This window comes from Kogia breviceps, chromosome 9 (genome assembly GCF_026419965.1).
Source record: "Kogia breviceps isolate mKogBre1 chromosome 9, mKogBre1 haplotype 1, whole genome shotgun sequence".
NCBI lineage: Eukaryota > Metazoa > Chordata > Mammalia > Artiodactyla > Physeteridae > Kogia > Kogia breviceps.
The window spans coordinates 55,690,689-55,714,085 of record NC_081318.1 but is presented as its reverse complement, the minus strand read 5'-3'; the positions used below and the strand labels follow the sequence as shown (position 1 = coordinate 55,714,085).

Genomic DNA, 23,397 nt, shown 5'->3' with positions numbered 1-23,397 from the left:
AGATATTGGGGCTTCAGACATCCAGTTAGATCTAAAATTTCAATTTGATGGGTTTTTACATTTTTTATACCAAGAATTCTTTTCTAAGACTACTGAGCTACATTTCTATTGTTTTATTATTTCAGTTTACATAAAATATCTTGAATCTTTAATAGCTACTGGCACCTTCCTTTTCTCTATTCAGAATATACCCTCTATTCTCCACTTATTGGCCTTAGTCTTTCCCACCCCAAGCTTCCACTCTGAGTGTGAAGACCCTCAGCAGAACCCACATCCACCCCGATGGTGTATCTGCTAAGCTGGCTGGTGAGGTAACCTTTACACTGTCAGAACCACTTATGGAAATTCTTTTACCACTACTTGTTCTTGGTCCATAACATCTCCATAACATGATAGTTAAAACAAAAGATAAATCTATGCTGCAATTCTACTCAGTTGGAATGAGATGATATAGCATTTCTATAGGCGCTTATCTGCTTAGCTGGCTAAGGGATTTGGACTTTCATTTCTAATGGATGTTTCCTATGCTGTCATTTTTCAAAGATGCTTGAGGGTATACTAATGAAGCTGAGAGAATTATATTGAAAGGATTTACAAAAAGAGATAGAAAGCACAAAAAAATTAAAAAGTAGAAGTATAAAACATATCAACATCTTAACACAGCAGAATACTTTATTACTGAAACTTCTTTATTGCTAAACAGCAATAAAAAGCCGTTCAATTTAATATGGAGGGAGTATTGCTTGCTTTCCTCCCCCCCACTTTTTCCTTTGCTACCCTCCATAAACGCTGTGCTACCTCTCCCGATGGATTAAGTTGACTGCCCTGAGTGGCTTACTGCAAAAGAATTCATCCATTTAAGCATTATACTTATGATATATAATTTTATTTCAGGAAATAAATTTTATGTATAAATAAAATAAATGTCTCCTTTAATTTGCTTCTACTGGGAATTTGAATCACTGTGTAATTATCAAGCGCTTAGTCTAAATTTTTCAATAAAAAGAACTGGTCACAAAAGCTTACAATGAAAGGTGTCAAAGGATGCAGTGTGTTCAAACTCTCATTTTAGGATTACTTACCAGGCAAGGTAATATATAAAACACCCACCCATGCTCACACATCTTTAATTCTTTTGAGCTCAAAATTTCCTAATTTAATTTATGCCACAGCTGTGTAAATATTTTTTTCATTACAATTCAAATCAAGATTTTAAGCAGAATTGATAATGCTTTGTCATTATGAGCAGAGACAGGTTTTTTTTAGTCCCAAAGGTCATACAACTTGGGAGTTCTCATTATGAATAAAAAATTAGGTACAAAGTGTATTTAGGGTGAGAAAAAATAATAAAAAGAAACCATAAATTTTTTTTTCAGTAACACCCCCATTTATTAAACACCACAAAATTAAAAGTGAAACAAACCACAATGAATTATAATACAATTTACACACTGAGCACAGAAAAATTAATAAATCTAACAATATTTATTAAAAAAGCAAAATCAGTCTTTTTCCAGAGACCAAAAACTATTGTTGTTCAGTCTGATCATCAACTGCTGCTACACCAACTTTAGAGCCAAATTTAATTTCAAGTAAAAAAAAAATTTACAACCACAGACTTCGCATAAATGGAAACTGGTCTTTCCTTGATTTCCCTTTGAAGTCACTAATGAGTATCTAAAACTGCTGCACTGAGGTTTTTAATCAACTTCCTGAGGGCTGTAACTGGGAGGAAGGAGCCATCACAATCTGTGAAAGCGCAGGCTCTGTACTCTGCTCCGCCATCTGCGTGAGGACTGAAGTGGCTACAGCTTCTGCCTTGGAAGTTGAACTGACTCCACTGGATGTGCTGACAGAACTATGCTGTATAGCTTCAGTATGTGGACTACTCGGCACTGACAGGTCTTCTGAACTATCATCTTTATCAGCACTATGATAGCCAGATTTCGTCTGCATGGCGGTTACAGGGCAATCTTTATGAGCCCGAAGAAGCTGTTTCAGCTGTGCCACTTCATTTCTCAGCAGGGTGAACTTCACTCTGCAGTTGACCATTTAATGAACTCAAGTCTTCTGCTTTCTTTTCTAAAGACTGAACCCAGACTTTTCTTTTTTGTCTGCATCTTGAAGCTGTTGCTCTATTTCTTTCCAGAAACTTCCTTCTTTTTACATCAGGATCTTCATTAGCTGCTCTTCTTCGACGACCAGTTGTATTTTGGGTCTGTGGAGTTGTGTGAGCTGGAGAAGCCGGAGTTTCTGTAGTGGATGTGGCTGGCTGTTGTAATGACTGTGGTCGAGATTCCTCTGATTGAGTCCTAACCAGTCCACTACCATGACCTTTGACAGTATCGCCATTGGTAACTGGAGGATGTTGCTGGGTCAAAGCAGCTTTTAATCTCATTTCTCCTTCTGACTGTACTGGTTGAGGAGAGGAAGGACCTGGAATTCCCGGAACACTAGGCACCATGGTGACTGGTCGAACAAGTGGGACTGCAGCTGGAACATGCACATTCGAACTTGTAATTGATGCAGGAATAGCAACAGGCATGGTTTGTCCATTAGGAAGATGTAACAGAAGAGGAAACGGGCCTGGTACAGGAACGATTGGCCTGTTGGAGGACGGTGGCTGTGTGATTACAGTACTTGAGGTTGGTGAAGGTACTGCCTGCTGAATAATTACACTTGAGTCAGAACTTGTAAGCAGTACATTGGGAACCTGTAATGGTGCTGGACGAATGATAGCTGATGTGGGCTGTGCAGTTTGTGTCAATGGTACTTCCTTCTCATCACCGGTAGTAGACTCTGGGTGAGGTAAAGGACTATCCTGGTGAGTTGTTTCTACAACAGAGGGCTCCTCAATTTGCTTCTTACGATGGGAGTTGCAAGAGGAGATAAATCTAGAGGCATTTTTTTAATGTCATCTGAGGCTTTCTTGAATTCATTCTCAAATGGACTTGCCAACTCATTAAACAAACCCACTTCTTCACAGTTTTTCAAGAATCTTGTTGGTGTTGGGGTCTGATCAGCCACAATGAGACTGTCATTACGTGCTGGACCAAATTTCAGTGTCATCTCATGTTTATGTTTATGGACCAAATGATCCTCGTTGGTAAAACGCTGGCCGCATCCAGGGGCAGTACATAGAAAGGGTTTGTCATCACTCATATTCCACAGGTCCTTGTATTGCCTGGCAGAATTCACATGTAACTTGAATTTCATAAGTTGTACAACTTATCACGTCCTCTTTTTCATGGCAAGGATACTTTCTACCTGGTGGGCCATGAGCTTTATTTACTCTTCTGCCAAGAATCCCTCAACTCTAATCAAGTAAGCAGTGCTTCTCAAGTTTCCATCTAAGTACCCCTTTCCAGGTCACCAGTTCATGCTTCTTTCGGTCGCTGGGGAGACCCAAGCTCAGCGGTGTTTACAAACCACCCCTGGAGGAAAGGACTGAACCGTACTTTAAAGGCCACGGGCTCCCACAGACTTCCATCAATTTTTTAAAGCTAACAAATATGGCAATAATACATAACTTGGAAAAATAATATAACATACTTATGAACTATCTGACACACCTCACTAATACTTTTCTTTTTACAGTTTTGGCTGTATAATGTTCAATTACCTATTCTATGATAATTCTATAATATATTTTTCTATAAAGAGAACACAGAGATAATTTAGTCATTCCTCTAGCATAATGATAACTTTTTTTCCTGATAGTATGGAAAAAGTGTGTGTGTGTGTGTGTGTGTGTGTGTGTGTGTTTTCTCCCATCTTCACTTATTATTGGTATAGTCATGTAAACTTTTAGGACTGTTGTCAATTTGGGCAAAACTTCTACCACGTGTCTCTCAAGTATGTATGCTATAAACACAATAATTCTAAAACATTATACACAATTCCCACGATATTGGATAATGAGGTGATGGAGCCAGGAATGGGACCCATGCATTCCAGGTAGAGAAAACAGGAGCCAATAACTGAGGAATATTGAGAGAGCCAAGTGCTAGTGTTATGGATCTGCATGGAAAATGGAAGAAAAAGTTAAAAAGAGAGCCATAGACCATATTCTACTCTGAGAGATTTGTGTCTTATTCCTAGGCTAGAAGTTCTCGATTTTTGTCTATATCCCAATATTCGTAGCGAATAAAGTTGGACAAAACCGTGGAGAACCCAGTTGTTTTACTAGCTTTGAGGGCAGAAGCAATTACAACCACTAGTTGTAAAGACACCAGAGTGACAGCTGAGCTTAGTGACCTGTTTCCAAAGAGTCAGGTGGGAGATGGAGAGTAACATTATAATGGAGGAAACTGAAAAACGGTACCTTAATCAGGTGATCAAGGTTAACATCATCAATGTTAAGTCATGTTGATAGCATAGAGTCTTGACATGATGTGATGAGACTCATGTCACTTCACCTCTATGGTCTTCCTTCCCAAAACATGAGACAAACCCAAACTGAGGGACATTCTACAAAATACCTGACTAACACATCTCAGAACTGTCAAGGTTAAGAAAAACAGGGAAAGTCTGAGAAACTATCATAACCCAGAGGAGGCTAAGGACACCTGGCAACTACATGTAATGTGGTATCCTAAATGGGATCTTAAAACAGGAAAAGGAATTTGGGAAAAACTAGTGAAATAAAAATAAAGTTTGATTAATAGTAATGTACCCTTATGGGTTTCTTAGTTGTGACAAATGTACCATAGTAATGTAAGATATTATCAATAGGGAAACTAGGTGAGGAGTATGTAGGAACTCGTCTTTGCAAGTTTTCTATAAATATAAAACTCCTCTAAAATTAAAAGTTTATTTTAAAAAAGGCGAAATGAAGAAAGGCAGCATCTCCTTGGGACCATATATAGAATCAGTCATTTTAAGTGGAAGAGCCATGGCATTCTGAGTTTTCCCTATATGAGAAAAAAAGAACCTGTGTACATTTTTATAAACTTTTCCTTGAAATCAACATGAGCTGTCTGGAACTGCAGGCTAAAATGCGAAATGTCAAAGTTCAATCTTAAATAACTTGGGCAGCAAACTAATTAAAGATTAAGTAAGCTAGATATGAAGGTATTTGAAAACTGATGTACGTACTCTGTGGCAAAAGAATTCAAAATGAAAACATTTATCTAAACTACTAAATTTGGGGCAATGGTGAGGAGAGTGGAATGCAGAGAAAAAAAAAATTCCCAAGGAAGGGGCAAGAATTTCTCTCCATCAGAGTAGGAAACATCAAGTTCGATGTCACTTCCTTGGGAAGGCTTCCTGATCAACCACTAGGTTAGGTCCCCTAACACCATACTTCTCATATTACTTCCTCCAACTGTAATTTATTTACTTGTAAATGTCATAGTCACTGTCATCTTTCTCAGAACAAGAATTTGGTCTTTCACTTTTAAAGATACAGTTTAAATGAATCAGAGAGGTTTTTGCAATATAGCAGCCCTCCCAGACCTGAATCAGACAGGGTTGGTCACTACAGTCCCCAGCTAAGATGCAGTGTAATGCATCTGATTATTAAAGTCCTGTTGGGATGATATGGTGCAGGATAACTTTACATCTTTCAACAAAAATAGGTATTAATTAGATCCATTACCTCCCATATTCAAATAATACCTGCATTTGACACATGACATTGCAAGTGGAGTATACTCAATTTTCCCAAAAAACATTGTTACAAGATGCTAAATAACCCAATAAGCAATTAACCCACATGAAGAAGTATAAAACAGAACCTAGAGGTTATTATTTATCTACTTGACATGAACCTTATTTTGGTCATCAAAAAATAAAACATTGTTCTCCTTCTTCCCTAAGTCTCAGGGCAACAGTTTGGTTGAACGTCAATAGATAATGTAGAAAGACTTTAATATTTTAAAATATGGTGCAATTAAAATCTCAAAAAAACCCCAACCCCCTCCTAAATTTTAGCTTCCAATTTCATTCATTTATTAGCAAAGGCTTGAGATTCCTTAGGATAGAGAGCTTTAGGCAGAGAGTGACAGTTTCACCCTCAAGTGGCAGCATTTAGCCACCGAGACCGGGAGGGATCACGACACAGCACAGCCCATGCACTGGAGGGGGTGCAGAGGGGACAGCGACCCACCCAGCTCACAGTATGACCATGAGGGAGACCAGCCCCTTCTCATACAGACTCCTCTAATTGAAAGTTATGAGGCTTCAATCAAGTTATCATTTAGAGCCATTCAGAACCATCTGCACTGTCAAAACATTTGGAAAGAGGGCTGAAGACAAAGCCAGTGTTGGGCTGCTTCTGACAGGAGGACAGCAGATGAACAGAATCATAACTCACCACAAGTTAGTACTTTTGCCTTTCTCTTCTTCAGCACTATGATGGCACCAGAAATCTCCTCAAAGCCTATGTGTTCATTGAAAAAAGCATCGGAAGTAGTGCTTCTCACCTTTTAATGTATACACCAATCACATGGGGATCTTGTCAGAATGCAGATTCTAGTCACCTAGGTCTGGGTTGAAGCCTGAGATCTTGCATTTCTAACAATCTTCTCAGCAATGCAGATATTGCTGTTCACAAGACCAGAAACTGAAGAGCAAGAATCTAAAGGAATCTAGGTAATTCTGTGTTGAAAGGAGTTTTATAACTCAGATTAATTCTCTAAATATGTATTCAGGCTCCATCCAAGGGAACCACAAAGAAACAGTATGCTAATAAAATAAATTAGATTAAATGCTAAACACAATCTGAATTTAACACATAGGAATGCAGTACTAACTCAGAAAGGTTTCACATTAGTTAACCTAATAGGTAATTTTATTTAGCCATGCTTCACTGAAATACACCATTCTGTAATTAAAGGTAGTGCAATTTGATGCACAAGGTGGCCATTTATTTATCTTCTCTCTGTTGGAATATATATATTTGTAAAATAGAACAAAGAGGGTTTTTTTCCCCTAGGAGTTTAGCTTCTAAATGATCAAAGTTTTTTAAAAAGTGGGTTTTTTTGCTAAACTTGTATGAAAATGTATTACACATAACAAACATGATCTTTTCATTTTGGCATCTGCAGTATTTGAAAAGGGAAAGATTAAAAAATCACATTCCACATGTCCTTGGTAGCTACTGAAGGGATTGAACTGATTCAACTGTCACTCACCATTTACTGTGGTGAGTGCTTCATTAGGCACAGATAGGCACAATATATCTTAGTCAGACACTTCTACAGAGCACTCAGCTCTCAAGGAACGAAAACAAAACCAATCCAAACACTAGACTGTGGGTGAAAGCCCATCTCAGAGAACATTCAGTTCAAAACAATAAACTTTTTATATATGGGGATACGTTAACATTTATTTTTCAAACTATGAAACAAAATTATATCTCTAAGAATTGTACTTACAAATAAGGCATGTCAGAACAAAAACTAAACAAAAGCGAAGAATGAAGTACAGGAAGCTAACGTAGTTCAATAAAGCCAAGGCCCAGGGTGGCCCGCTGCTGACTGGAGAGGAGGGACCAGGTAGTGAGAGGGAGCCCCTTACCAGCGTCCACATCTGAAATAAGACTGACCAGAAAGATCTAGAAGCCTAACCACCTTAAAGTACCAACTGGTAACAATGCTCATTAAGTTACAATGATAACTCTTGCTCATACATTTTAATATGTAGACATCTATGTTGACATATTTTAGTGTATATATTTCAGTATACATATATTTTGGTACATATATATTTTAGTGTATATGCATGCATGCACATATATACTTTATATATATTTATGCATAAATATATAATATTAAAATGTATACTTAAAATATGTATATATGTGTGTATGTGTGTGTGTGTATGTATATATATATATATATATATATATATATATATATATATATATTTTTTTTTTTTAAATCACATTGCAAAGCTGTATTTTTGCTTTCTGGTGCAGTTACCTGAGCCAGAAATCCAGGAATCATCTGAAACCCTTGCCCTTCCCCTATCACTCTCATTCAATTGAGTTGTCACATCCTAACTATTCCTAAATATTTCTCCATTCCGGCTTCCAACCACTTTCCCCCCTTCTCCATTTTTTTTCCGTTTTCTGTACCTGTTCTTAAACTCTGTCCCTCTTCCCTACCCACAAATATCAGTTGTTTCACCCCTTGGTGGGGTACTTTTGTCCATGGCCTGGCCAATGTGTCCTCAACTCTAGCTTTGTTAACTCTGAAAAATGGCTCTGACGAGTCAGGCCAACTAATAACTACTTGGTGACACCTTCCCTGACCAGCCCCCCCAACCTATCCTCAACTATCCACCAAGGATAAATTTATCAACTTCCGCTCTGAGCTACTACTGTACTGACTTTATATCTGTGTTACAGCTTATTACACTGTTTTTCCTTCTGAACTTGAAGGCATGGAAGGATCTTTCTCATCTTTATAAGCCCCAGGACCTAACCTGGTACCTGGTACAAAATAGGTGTTTGATAAATATCTTTCAAATAAAAGAAAGAAAGAATGAATGAATGAATTATACGAACTATTCTGAGGAGTGTACACAAGAAACTGAAGTGGAGAAAGGAATCTGATTTAGAACTCATATCACCATATAAAATTAAACACTAGAAAAAATCAGTTCAGTCATTACACCAAAATATCTAAACCCTAACTTCATTTATGTCACTCTGAAGGAATTCCAATGGTCTCCATGGAAACCTCTGGTTTAGCAGTATAATTTACTTGATTGTTAAAATTTAGAGATAGGGGGACTTTAGAGACTGCCTAAGACAATGCCTTGATTTTTATGTGTAAAGAAACCGTATTACACGTTTAAATGTCAGCCCCAGAACCTAAAGCTGTGACTCAGAATCCTGGGCCAGTGAGCCTTCGTTATGCCATGCCGCCTCCCCAGTTAGAATGACGGGTCTTTATTTGGTCAGTCTGGTCAGATTAAAAAAGAAGAAACAGAGATGGCACATTTGTTCTCATTCCTGGTGACACAAATGTTAACAAGGATAAAGATAATATCAAAAGAAAGTCTACAAAATTAACGTTTGGGCAGAAAAAAAACAATAAAACTATCCCTAAAAACTGAAGTCTATCACCATTGATAGTGTACTGAAAGAAGGATGGGTGTTTAAAGATGCTTGAAAATTGAAAACAGACTTCCATAGATAATGAAAACCCCAGAGATAAAGTCTTAAAATAACAGCCACACAGGACTTCCCTGGTGGCGCAGTGGTTAAGAATCCACCTGCCAATGCAGGGGACACGGGTTTGATCCCTGGTCCAGGAAGATCCCACATGCCGTGGAGCAACTAAGCCCGTGCACAACTACTGAGCCTGCAAACCACAACTACTGAGCCCATGCGTTGCAATTACTGAAGCCCGTATGCTCTAGAGCCCGTGCTCCTCAACAAGAGAAGCCACCGCAATGAGAAGCCCACACAGCACAACGAAGAGTAGCCCCTGCTTGCCGTAACTAGAGAAAGCTCGTGCGCCGCAACGAAGACCCAACACAGCCAAAAAATAAATTAATAAAAGTGACAGCCACATATTATATAGATAACTGGGAATATTCAGACTAGGAATATCCAGAAACCATTAACAATTGATGCAAAAATTTAAATAGGAAAGGCCCTTACTGAGGACTACAATAAGAAAAAAAATATAAAACTCAACATATTGCATTGAATAGCCGAGAAATATTATTCTTATACTATGGAACAACAAAGGAAGAGAGAGGTTCCATTCGATTAGTCATTTAAAATGCTACCACAGAAAGCACTTCTCCAAGGAATAACTGTAGACCAGGCAGGACAAGAAAAAACAAATTAATAAGCTTTGCACATCTTTAATTTCTATTTATATGACAGCTGATGCAAAACAAGGAAGTCATATTATAAGATTCCTCCCTGCAAATGTATTAATTGTCCTGCAATAACGTGGGGAATTAGGAAAAAATTGTTCATGGGTAATTATCTTAAAGATCAAAGCAAATGACACATTCAAGCAATCTTTCTAGAGAAACATATCTAGCATATCACAAAGATAAATCACTGCTGAAATCATGTAAATTACTCTCCTGAAAGGAGAATTCTGAACTTCAGTTTACAGAGTGGTAAGTTGATATATTTAGTTCCAGCCATCAAATGGCATAGCTGTACTTATATGGTCTGTGTTTAAGAATGCTGGAATGAGCACCACTAAGGTATACGACTAGATGGATGATATCTGACAGGGAAATGTTTGACAACCGTCTACTATGACAACCCTCTTAGATAACACATGGAAGACCTGAAGGCAAAAACCTTCCCACCGTAAATCCTCATGGTCCATTTTTTGGTGAGGTCTGTGGGCTTCTTGGAATATACTCAAGGACTTGCCCTGAAATGTGGCTGTATAGATTAGACATTGCATACAGACTACAATGTGAATGACGCCCCCTGGAGTTGTGTGACGCTGTAACACTAGTGGGTGCTGCTGAAGGACAGGGACCAGGTCTTTTTCCCTCTTGAACCTCTGGACATTCTGTAAGGTTTTGTTAAATGAATGAATGAATGACCAAACATAATCATGTTGTGTAAGGGAGATCTTAATGGGAAGGGGGCTGGCCCTGAGACTCTAGAGTTTCTTTTTCCCTCTGTGCCACCACCAACCAGCTAGTGTGAACAGCATAACCAAGAATATTCAGATTTGGGAGGCAGGGGTATAAAATGGCCATAAAAACTAATGAAACAAAATTATGAATTGATTTCACTGGGTTGCTAAAATTCTGAGTTTCTAAATTAAACATGTTAGGATTAAAAATGACAAACAGATGAAAATTTTTATAGTTGATATAATAAAGTTTTTCAGTTTGTTGAGTCTACTTTAGGATATGAGTATATTCTGTCTTCAGAAGCAAACATGGTGAAAGCTAGCTGTCAAGGAAGAACCACTGAATTATCAATGAGAAATAACAGAAATGCCTTGCCAAGCTCTAAAGAAAATGCAATTATGTGAACATCTCATTCTTAGTATCTACTGTCTCACATGGAAATACAGAGAAATATAAAATGCCATACCAAAGATGAACAATCCACATGTGTACAGGAAAACAGGAAGCTACTCAGATTCTGTCCTTAGTAATTACTAAGTGCCTGTCACAGACTATAATTAAGTTTTGTTTTATATTTTAATGGAATTTAAAGCAGGCTGTTTCTTGGCCACTGATAGGCTAGTTTAGTTAAATTTGACTTTCTTTTTCAATTATTGTACTATTTCTTTTTTTGCCCAATGACATCTTTACCAATAGGAATCTAAGGACATTCCATTCGAAGAGCAAAACTGGAAAAAAAAAAACCCCAAATATCTAAGTTTATTGATTACATAATATAGTGTCTAAAATCAAGAAAGCTACTAGTATATTTAAGTTACATTAATTCATAGAGCAGAATACCAGTAAATGAAAATGTGATTCCTAATTAAAGTACATGTTAGATAATGCAGTGTCCTGAGGAATTAAATCACAAATGTCACAATAGCACAAAGGTCCCCACTTTGTCCTTCAATGAACAGTATGAAGTAGACACCCAAATCCCTTTACCAACAATGATGTTTATATAAGCCCCTAGCTTCTCTCCAATCACATTGCCATTCAATCATATCTTCCCTGTGCACGTAAGATAACAATCTACTTTTTCACCTTCATTGGATTAGAAACTTCACATTGACTGGAACATTTGTTGAAAGAGTTTCACTGATTGCTTTTGCTTGTTTTAATAGTAAGCTCATGTTGGAGTCACACATTGCCATTGATCAGAGAACTACCTTCTGCAATCACTTCTTTCAATTCATGTAAAATTTTTATCTTTTAAAAACCTATCATTTCACATTCTATTCCTTTCCATCACTAGCTTATCAGAAAGTGCTTGGCTTTCTTTTCACATTTGTTTTCATAAATAAAGTTGTAATTACTACATTAACAGTTAAATGGTAAGGATTATAAATTTCCACAACCACACTAAGAAGCTGGCAGTCAAGATGCTCCTGCCTGCACCATGCTGTTTGATTGGCTCCCACCCATCAGGACTTGCAACTCAAATCTGTGGCCAAGCAAAGTCACAATTTTCTCTAGGACAAGAACCTTAGCAGTCAATTGTCCATAAGTAAAGCCACGAATATTAAATTATCAAGAAGAGTAGGACATTCGGTAAAATGTACACAAACTCCCCCTCCCTCCCAAAAGTGACTGAAGTGTCAGTTAAGGAATAACATTTTAAACAAGGATAAAATAGATAGATGAGGACACACAAGAAGATGAGAATTTTTTTCATAAGTTGTGGATGAAGGTGTAGCAATCTAGGCAGACCATAGGCAGCTACAACTTCTCAAGTTATAGACAGAGTATTTACCTACAACAACTTAGAAAAGGCACACGACTTGGATACATAAGTTCTAGAAAGTGTAAAGGTGAGTCTGACAACTGGAAATAGGGTGGAGGATTGAAAGTTTGTACAAAGCAATTGACCCATAGGCCTTCTCTGACCATCTCTCACCCCAACCCACCAGCAGGACACCGAGTGTTTATCCTCTGGAGAAATTAAAACCAAAAGTCCTCAAACTGAGGATAAAAGGTGAGAGCAGAGTGAGGCACAGAGCTGAAAAAAAGGGAAATTAAGTAAAAAATGTGTTTAATTGGTCTGTGTATCTAATTGGTACCAACAGAAAAAGATACAATCAAAGCTCATTATCAAGCAATTTCAGAATACCAGGGATAGATATAAGAACCTAATACTTTCCAGGGAGAAAGTATGATGAGACACACAAATGATTGCAAACCTGAATGGAATCAGACTTTTCAGTAGCAATACTAGAAGCTCTAAAGAAAGTAAGCAATACACTCAAAATTCTGAGGGAAAAAAAAACCCTCATTATATACTCAACCAAATATTATCAATCATGTGTGGGAGCAGAATAAAGACATTTTGAGAAAACTAAGAATTCAAAACTTGTATTTCTAATACATTCTTTCTTAGGAAACTAAATGAGGAAGACAAGGAATCCAGGAAACAAGGAATCTATAATTAGTAAAGGTCAGAAGGAAAATGAATCCAACCCAGAACAGACTCTGATGAATTTACTACTTACAGAGGAGTAACAGAACTAATAAGACATATTGAAACACTAAGAAGCTAGCAACAGCAGGAAGCCATTACTTGCCTTAGAACGAACGAAAAGCCAGGAATTCCCTGGAGGTCCAGTGGATAGGACTCCATACTCTCACTGCCAAGGGCCCAGGTTCAATCCCTGGTCAGGGGACTAAGATAAGATCCCACAAGCCATGTGGCACAGCCAAACCGCCCCCCCACCAAAACAAAAAAACTAAAAGCCATTATTGCCCCTAGGATCATAAAGGCCAAATGTTATGGAAATCTATTGACAGCTAGAGCCATGAAAAACTGCTTCCACACAGAAGTTGTAGTTAGCCATTCCGAGAAATATGGGTTAAAGCAGGGAAGAAGTAGGAATGAATATTCAATCCTCACACTTTTCCATTGCCTGACTGGGAACCAGTAGCCAAGGCAGCTTGGAGGATGTATTCCCTAGGAGTCAGCCATCCAGGACATAGGGCAGGGAAGAAGAGGGTAGAGAACAGATTTGGAGGGAAACAGAGAACAACTAGCTTAGGACCTACAACAACAGGAGAGGGGGGAAACGGAAGTCCTAAGATGACAGATGTTCAGCTGTGCTAAGGCAAGAAATCAGAGAGCCGAGAGGAAAGTTTCAAGGAAAAGGTTGAGGGAGAGAGATGTCAAGAAAATTAAATGGAATTGACAGATTTGCTGATGTGTTTGAGCATTTGGAAAATATTTTCCATATATAATTGACAGATCTTTTATGACTATAAATAACAGTAGGGACAAAGACAACTAAACTAATAAAAAGCAGAGACAATCATAAAGTCCAGGAAAACCCAAAGGTTTTACAAGAAAGGATACATAATCATGAATACTACTTGACTTCACCATGAATAATATTAATATTTACATATTAATATTTCAAAATGTGATATAGATTCTATATTGGGAGAATGAATTGAAGGTGGAGTTGGGGGAAGGTTGATGGAAGAAAATTAAATCTTTGTCTACTGTACACCTACTTAGTAGCAATGTCTAAAATAGTAACTTAGAGATAGCAATATAAACAATTATTCAAGACGTGTGGAGATAGATCCTAAAAGAGTTGAAAGTAGTAGTTACTTCTGAGAAATAGGATTAGAGGATGAAAATGAGTGAGGCAGGAGATTACTACTTTTTTTACTGTTACTATTGTGGGAGCTATTAGTAACTAGTTATATCTGAAATAGGATTAATTATCAAAATTTTCTGATTTGGAAACTGAAGATAAAGATAGTTAAGCGATTTGGTCAACTAAATTCACACAGGTAAGGAGTGGCAGAGCCTTTCAACGTATTTTCTACCATTACATGGCCTCCTTTATACAGCAAACCACTGTTAGTTACCATGATCGGAGAATCAATAGCTACATGAAAAAATACACAACTTGTAAAACATAAAAGGCACTAGTGAACATCCAATGCTCTCCAAACTCTGAGTACTAACATATATTTCCGAATTAAACGCACGTGCACGTGTGCACACACACGTAAGATGAGAACATCCTGGGCCAAAATTTCTCTCTAATTCTCTAGACACAGACAGTATGTGAATCTCCCTAAAACCAAATACAACAGCTTCTATTTCTTTGATATAGTCTATAGCACCCTTGGATTGTATACTTTAATAGAAATACAAAATATTTAGCTTGGCTGGTTGATGTTCCAAAAGCTGATAAGAACACTATTTTCAACATTTATGGAGTCATATATTTCTTAAAGAATTTCCGCATTTATCCATTTCTTGCAGCTATGAACCAGTGAGGCAGCTAAGTATACCAAGGGCTATCTTAGTATCATGAAACTTAGTCATTGTGATTGGCTATTTAAAAATTATCCAAAAATCAGTTGTGGGTAACTAATTACTTTGTCAATTACTTTGATAATAATAATTACTTTGATACAAGTAGAGGAATTTTTATTTGTTTTCAAAATATTTAGTAGTGAAAACTACATATACAATGTCTCATTTTATATGTTATGATTCAGCCAACCCATCATTAACAAGTGACCAAACATATCCATTGAAAACACACATACACTCTCTCTCTCACAAGCACACACTGATAAACAACATGGGATGTAATAACCATAACCATGCTAAGCTTCTAATAGGATAAGAGAATAGGTTCCCTTCATCATTCCAAAGCCATCACTAAATGCAGCACTGTGGCAGCCACTCCATAATGTCATAATAATCTAATATTAGAGAACTGTACTTTTGGAGACAATCTGTTATAAAGCAATGTAACAGAAGTTTTCCACAAGGAATAGTTTGTAGCCAGCACTCCTTCAGTGTGAATTAAGCACTCAAATGCATTGTCTCTTCTGACTACTAGTATTTAGCAAATTATTGCTCCAGTGCTTTATGAGTAAGATGACCACATGTCACACTTACATCCCTGTTTTACACCTATTGTCCTAGCAGAATTACTATTAACTCTAAAAAGTATCCTGGTATGGACAATATACTCTATGGTCATTGCAACTTTAAGGGACTTCAGTAGTGGGAGTGGCTCAGAAAGTATGGCTGCCACCAGGAGCTCAGCTTTTGTCCCCCAGACACCCTTCTGACTATCCCTGCTCTTTTGTCATGTTCCATTGCATTGTCAGTGGCTACACTGGCAAGTCATTTGGATCATGTATTATTTGAGCAGCTCTTAAAGAGTTGTTACTTTTGAGAGTGACTAATTTGAATCCTCCTTGGTCTCATGACCTGATTAATTAGAAAATGTGTAAATAATGTTGATAGATGATTTTATGTAGTCCATGAACTCAAATTCTCATCTTTTACTAGCATTCTTTTTTAAATGGACACATTCGTTTTAGCAGAAGCGGTAAATGAGTAATGGTTAGAAGTTGTGAAAATACTTGCCAGTATAGATATTGGTCTCATGAAAATGTATTCAATCCAATGATTCATGTCTTGTTTATTTCAAAAAAAAAAAAAAAAAACTCCACCCTGAATAAAATTATATAATATAGACTATTGATGTGAGGAGAGAAAGCAGTCTGCAAGGCTGTTGTGTGAGAGTGAAAGCCATCCACTTGGTATGAAATATGCAAAGGATCCAACATGACTCAGATCATAACCTAAATTCTCAAAGAGGTATTTTACTTATTTGTGGTTTGGAATCATTTTACTAGTAAAATAAAAAACAATTGCTTATAAATCATCTTAAGAGATTATGTAATATGTTATAAGGAGAAAGGGCTTTGGAGTGGGTTAGCTCTGAGTTTGAATGTCAGCTCTACTTACTAACTATGACCCTTACTCTCTTATTTAGTCTCCCTGGGTTTTGTTTTCTTTCACTGTATCATAGAACAGTAGGTAAGTAATTAAAATGCGTAAGAGGACTTAGAATACAGTTTGTGTTCAGTAAAAGTATCTACTATTGTTACCATTGTTATTACTATTGTTTAAGACAATTTATGATTCTTTCTCTTAAAACACTGGTAAACAAGCGTGAGTCCTTAGGAAACTTTATTTTATTACATAAATTTCCTTGGTTCAGGAGAGATCATTAAGGATGATGGCAGAACTCTATATGGCCAGTATGTACGGTGATTAGGCTTATTTAATAAAATGCAATGCTAAATGGCCTTATAATACTCAATAAATAGGCAATTTCTTTTCTGATATATGCAAAATCAACTTTGATGCAGACATTTTTCTATATATCAAGATCGGTATGGAAATTTTTTTCTAACCACCCAGCTGCTACAATATTAAATAAATTAATTTTAATCCTAAATCAGAGATGCTATAGAGAAAAGGATGATTTAGTATGCAATCTCATTACATTTGACAGGTTTATTTATAAATGATTTGCCCCACATTTTGACAAGCATAGTTAATATGTTAATTAGCTTTGAAAAAGATGATGAAAAGGAGAGACTGACATGCTATCATTCTTTACACACCATGTTGTGGAGCACTGGAATTGACACAAGGTGGTATCACTATATATTGTGTCCCCCCAAAAGCACCGTGATGAGGTATTTATTAGCTACAGATTAACTTAGCCACTATGCTAAAAATTAATCCCTTAAAATAATCCCAAGTGACCTTCTGCTTTAGAAAACAAATACCATTCTAAACATATTTATGAGCTTCTATAAAGGAATATAAGGCTTATTAAGAGCAATGACCTCGACAGCTAGAGCAGAACTCCTTGACAAGGGAGGAACTACACAGATAAGCTCCTTTTCACATTTGCACTTCTCTTAATGTGGTTTTCAGTACTTGGTAAGCCTTTTTGGTTTAGAAGCTTAACGATGATTTCCTATGCCTTGACTTTCAAAGAGTTATAAAATCCAAGAATTAAGGGAAGCTATACACGAGACAAAGTCCAATTTGATTCCTCTGCTTAAACCCTCCTTCACGGAGGCAGACAAAGGTGTCAAAAACCATCTTTCTGATGAGTTCTCAAATGGCACACTATATTCATACATCACCACTGTGCTGGAGACCTAGAGCAGTAAATCATAACAGGGAGAGCTCTGACTTCCATCATTTGCTGCCAATGTTAATGAATAAGTGTCTTCATTAATATTTTTATTGCCTGAAGCTATTTAAACAGAAAACTGGAAATTCTAACACTGTGTAGGGATCGTTAGTTTTTAGTTACTACCCTACTGCCCCAGGATGGTAAATGAACTGTAAAAATAGCCTGAAACCACTGCCACCTGCCTCCCTGCTATTGTCTACGGGTTAATATTTGCACTTCTCTTTGGTGCAGCTGAGCCATGACTCAATTATAGTCCCATTTCTAGATCTTTGAATACCCAGCATCAAGGTCACTAATTATGCAAAAATCATTGCCCTGTGAACTTTTCTCTAACTGGAAAAATACATACGTTTTACCTGACTTATAGGAAAATAACAAAATGGCTTTTAGAAAATGGCTTGGAATGAAATCAGATTCAGAGTGACAGGCATAGCATAGACATAACTCAGATTTTAGAGTTTAGAAATGAAGAGCCAATAAGCATGGGAAACTGCTCCAACATAACACATTTACTATTTGCTTTTGGCAATGAATAATCTTGGCATGCAGACAAAAGGGCATTTGGGATCTATTATTTTATATCAGTTTTCCTCCCTTTCACTTAAATAACCATCTTCTTCTTATGCTTCATTATGTCTCTGCTTAAAGCAAATTGGCAGAAAGCAACCAAGCCTTCTTCCTTAAGAGAATAGACACAAACAGGCACATACATGTCACAGAAAGGTTGGGGAGCAGGGCGAGTGGAGAGGCACAGACTGGAAGTCAAACACTGTATATCACAAACAGACATATTAGCAAGTCCGAATCCATGTGGTTCTCTGTACTTTAAAGAGCACTTTCAAAGGTTTGGGAAAAATTAGCCACTAGGGTATAAAAAATAGCTTCTCCTCATTCTGAGGGTAGAGTCTTAACTGCACTGCCAAGCAACTAAGACAAAACTGGCTCCAAGCCACAAATATTTCCAAACTATGTTCTATTAGCAGAGTCCTTAACTGACCTCACTGAAAAACAATCTAGAATCTCCATTCTCAAAAAGTAAAGAAAAACACTCTGTAACTCATACAGATCTACACCACATAAAAATAAATATATCCACGTGTACACAAAATGTTGCATATATTTTCAGTGGCTTTACAGATGCCCAAATTCCATTCCTAAGGGGTTGTTGGAATCTAAATTAAGTAAATCTACACTGTACCTTACATCACAAGGAGCTTGATTATTTTCTTTCCATAAAATGTTTGGATCAGGGCTTCCCTGGTGGCACAGTGGTTAAGAATCTGCCTGCAAATGCAGGCGACATGGGTTCAAGCCCTGGTCTGAGAAGATCCCACATACCACGGAGCAACTAAGCCCGTGCACCACAACTACTGAGCCTGTGCTCTAGAGCCCGTGAGTCGCAACTACTGAGCCCATGTGCCACAGCTACTGAAGCCTGCATGCCTAGAGCCTGCGCACCACAACAAAGAGTAGCCCTCGCTAGCTGCAACTAGAGAAAGCCTGCACGCAGCAAAGAAGACTCAACGCAGACAAAACGAAAGGAAGGGAGGGAGGGAGGAAGGGAGGAAGGAAGGAAGGAAAGAAGGAAGGAAGGAAGAAAGTTTGGATTAAAAATATCAGGGAAGAAGCCGAGCCTCATCACAGCCTAATTTACTAAAAGTCAAGATTATTTAGGGTAGAGCAGTGAAGTAAGTACAGGGCAAGAAGATAAATGACACATGCTGAAGCTTTATTGAGGTCATAAACATTATGTGAACATGTAGCTGAATTCTGTATGTAGGGCATCATCATTCATGGAAGATGATTCATGCTATCAAACAGCCATCCATGTGCTATGTGAACTGTTTTACTCTGAACACAATTGTGAGTGTAGAAAAGGGATTTTTCTATTAATAAATGACATTTTCAACATTCACTATTAAGCCTTTCTGATTGCTAAAAAGAAGGTTATTCCCTTATTTGATTTAGATCACACTAGACTGGAAACTCATCATAGTTTATCATTAATAATTACACATTAAACCTTGCCAGTCTTTGGGCCTCCTATAATAGATTTTTAAGTTTTGCTAAACCACTGTGTAAAACAGTGACTCTATTGAATTTAAACTTACTCTGATATTTTTAAAAAGTAATCATTTTATTTCATTTTGGATAATTGGTACCAACAGTTTTCAGGGGTATACTGTACTCTACCAAATTTAGTACCTTATAGTCACAGCAAAATTTTCAGACCACTTATCTGATTTCTGTTGTGAATTTAAACATGCTCCTACAACTTCCAACCCATACTGCTGTTTGGAGATATATACTTCCTTGTTATAAAATAAATCTACAAATTAAGACCCTTAGGGAGAAAAATCACCAAACTGACAGTTAGAAAAATGTCTCTGCCCCTGTCCATCAAGAACCATTAGCAGACACCATCTGTAAGGGAGTATCTGATTAGGGAACATTCCCAATTATGTTTTCAAAAGCTCCAGTGGTATTGCCACACACAGGCTAACACTCCAGCACCATTAATCTTCATTCAGACTGTTAGGATGTTTGTCTAGGCTTGACCCAGACCAAGCACTATAGATAAATTAGCTAGAGTAAAGCTTCCATTTCTCACCACATGTCAAGGCAGGTGGAATATTCTGTCGAGCCCAAGAGGACATCTGGAGGTCTGTACCACAAGGTAACCACTTCATTGGAGTATGTGTGGCTAGGGACGGATTTTGCTCTTGCAAGACCTGTGGGTTACATGAAACATAAGGAAGTTTAATAGGCATTAATAAAACAAGGGAATTTAAATTTGAATGTTCACAGTTTTAAAAGGTCAAACGTGATATTATAATACAGAATCACAAATGCAATGTCAAGGTTACTAGAAAGGTTGGGGAAAGCATATTGTGGTCTACCTGTTTCAAATACATGCTAATAACCAATAAATCATTTATATTTCCTAATATAGCACCAAGAATCTAAAGAAAAAAATATCCCAGGAGAGTAAACAAATGATTCATAAACTATTTGATACTATGCAGAAGCTTAGAAATCTCCTGGACTTTCCAAAGAACGTCTCATGTTCTGAGAGTTACAAATAAATGTGATAAGGAAAAGTCCCAAGGTCAAATACCTTTGAGAAAAGATGGTTTAAAAAGTAAAACAGGTTTCCATACTGTGAGACTTCTCAGTGCCCTTGATTTTTCTAATGTGTATGGTGAATCTGAAAGACGAGAATATGACTCTTTTCTCAAAGGGTTTTTCCAAAACTTCTTTTGGTTTCAGGGTTCTGTCAAACACTCACTAAGAAATGCTTATTCAGGAGGTTCATTTGAAAACCACATAAATAAATAATTATAAAGGAACAGTTAAATAAATCTGGTATGTGGAAATGATGAGATACCATATAATATATTAAATTGTTTTCTAAGAATGTTTAAAAATTGGGAAAGTGGTCACAATAAAATGTTAAGTGATAAATTACACGCAGTTTGACCTCACAACCATAAATATTTATGCACTGAAAAAAGACTGGTGGAAAATATATTTGAATAACCTTAGTGGTTAGTTCTGGAATACAAGATTATCTGTTTTTTTAACGTAATAAGTTTTTCTGAGTTTTTTCCAAGTTTTCTACAATTAATACATAATTCCTTTAAAAAACACAAAATCTATAGATGTTTTTTTTTGAGAAAATAATCTGTGATAGCTTTCTATCTGGGAATGTTCATTAATGACAAGTGTAAAGTATTATTTATCACTGTAATGCTCAAAGTGAATAACCATTTTTACAGTGAACCTACCATAACATATTTATTTTAATGTTTTGATTATTTAAATTTTTATGTAGTACTTAGGAACATAACTTTTCTCAGTTTATTAAACACTTGGTATTCCCTTTACTGTATTATATGTAAATGTTAAAATTAATAGAGCATCTGGTGAGAAGATGAATTTCGAATTAGTTCAACTATGGTTATAATAACTCAATTTTTCCTACCATGCAATTTTTATAACAACACAATGGCATATTATAAATTGACTAATGTTTACAAGTATTCCATATTAAAATGTACAGATTATACACACACAAACATACCTACACATGTATTTTCCCTAACTTTTCTGCACATGAATAGAGTAACTATTTCTGATAACAGATTTCCATAATAACCTCTACTCCTTTTCTCTGCAAGGTTTTATCCTACCTCAAAGCAGGCAAAACTGAACAACAGATAAAACAGTCAGGGTGGTAAAGTGTTTCCAGAGTTTAGTAATCCCATCAAAAAGTTTAGTTCCTCAAATGAACATGTTGCTATACAGAATAAAGAGCTAATAAGCACAAGTCCTGAAGTAGGTTCTGACTTGTTCCATATGCTGTTGTCAAGGCAAATGGGAAGCCAAAAACGTTCAGGCTGGATTCCCTTGGTATTGCCAAGTCTCTGTTGATAGAAACCTAGGTCAGGGGGATAGGAGAATTTAAGAGTCTGAGATTTTCTTTGACAGCTCAGAAGACCAGATTGGTTATAGAAAATTGTGATACCCCAGTTTTAAAGGGAGAACCAGACCTCAAAATTACCTAGAAATAGTATAAGTCTAAATAATGATATGTGACTTCAGGTCAGTTATGCCCACTCCGAATATGTTTGTAAAACTGATTAAATATTTCTGAAAAATATAAATAGAAAAAGCTCTTCATCTACATTACTTTTCTCCATCTCATGTTTCAGTCAAGGACTGCTCAAACTCCATTCACATGGGTCACACAACTTCCCAAATCAACAATGAAAATGAGTTTTCAAAATCTAACTCTTCAATGTGTTAAGACAGTTTCTTAAAGTGGTTTGCATATAAATGTGTCATATTGAAGCATGTTATTATATTTTTAAGATACATTCTTCTGTATCACTTGAGAAAAACTCTTTCACTTTTCACTTTGATAGAGTCAATTAAAACATATTCTTGTAGAGAGTGTCCTGTATATTGTTAAACAAAAGGTTTTTACCCTAAAAATATTTCTGTTCAGTTAAAAAGATAAATAAATCCCAAAACTTTTCAGAGAGGGAGCACATTATTAAAACAATGACACAAAAGAAAAAAAAAGTACACCTTGAAGTAGAAATATACAACTGCATTTAAAAATAAATACATTTAGTAAAGACATTGCTATGTATTTATACAGTTCATGCATCAAAACACGCTTACTATGCAAAATTTATTAAACTGCATCCTCTGGCTGAAGGAAAACTGTAGGACAGGATTAATTAGCACAGCATGTGTGAAAGCTTTCTTTCTCTGTTCCCTGTCAGTTGCTATGGTTACACTACAGGAAGAGAGCTACAATACCTTCTAAAAAGGATGAAGTTCATGGGTTATTATCAAAACTTCTTATATTAATGTTCAGTTTGAATTAAGAGTCAAAAAGCAAAGTGAAATGCTAACTAGATGAGTATAGGTTATTTATACACTGCTGCTTTGGCTGAGTGTGTACATATGAAAGGGTGCATGTTCCTTAGGGCACCTAAAATGGCTTGCCTAATGATTCAGAGTATCCAACTTGAAGATGTTACCACTTCTAACTAAGGAAAGGTCCTAAGAGCTGAGTAAAAAATCCTATCATTCAAGCCCTCTTGCCACTTATTCTAAGTTGGACAACCTTGATTCTAGCTAGCATAGTAGAATCTTCGATTTCCAGAAGAGTTAAGCTTTACAGGTAAGCTCTTACCCAAGGAAAGAATTCCTTTTCATATCTCTATAAGATGGTCTAACT

General features: G+C 36.7%; 1 protein-coding gene and 1 pseudogene across 6 annotated transcripts in view; both read right to left on the bottom strand.

The window, feature by feature from the left end:
- CDK14 (cyclin dependent kinase 14) overlaps window positions 1-23,397 on the bottom strand; it is a 599,292-nt gene that overhangs the window by 216,710 nt on the left and 359,185 nt on the right. For all 6 annotated transcript variants that reach the window (XM_059073929.2, XM_067042484.1, XM_067042485.1 and 3 more), the window contains one exon: window positions 20,254-20,374. In XM_059073929.2, coding sequence (XP_058929912.1) covers window positions 20,254-20,374 — 121 coding nt within the window. The remainder of the gene's footprint in view (window positions 1-20,253; window positions 20,375-23,397) is intronic.
- Window positions 1,564-3,482, bottom strand: LOC131762357 (cyclic AMP-dependent transcription factor ATF-2 pseudogene; annotated as a pseudogene).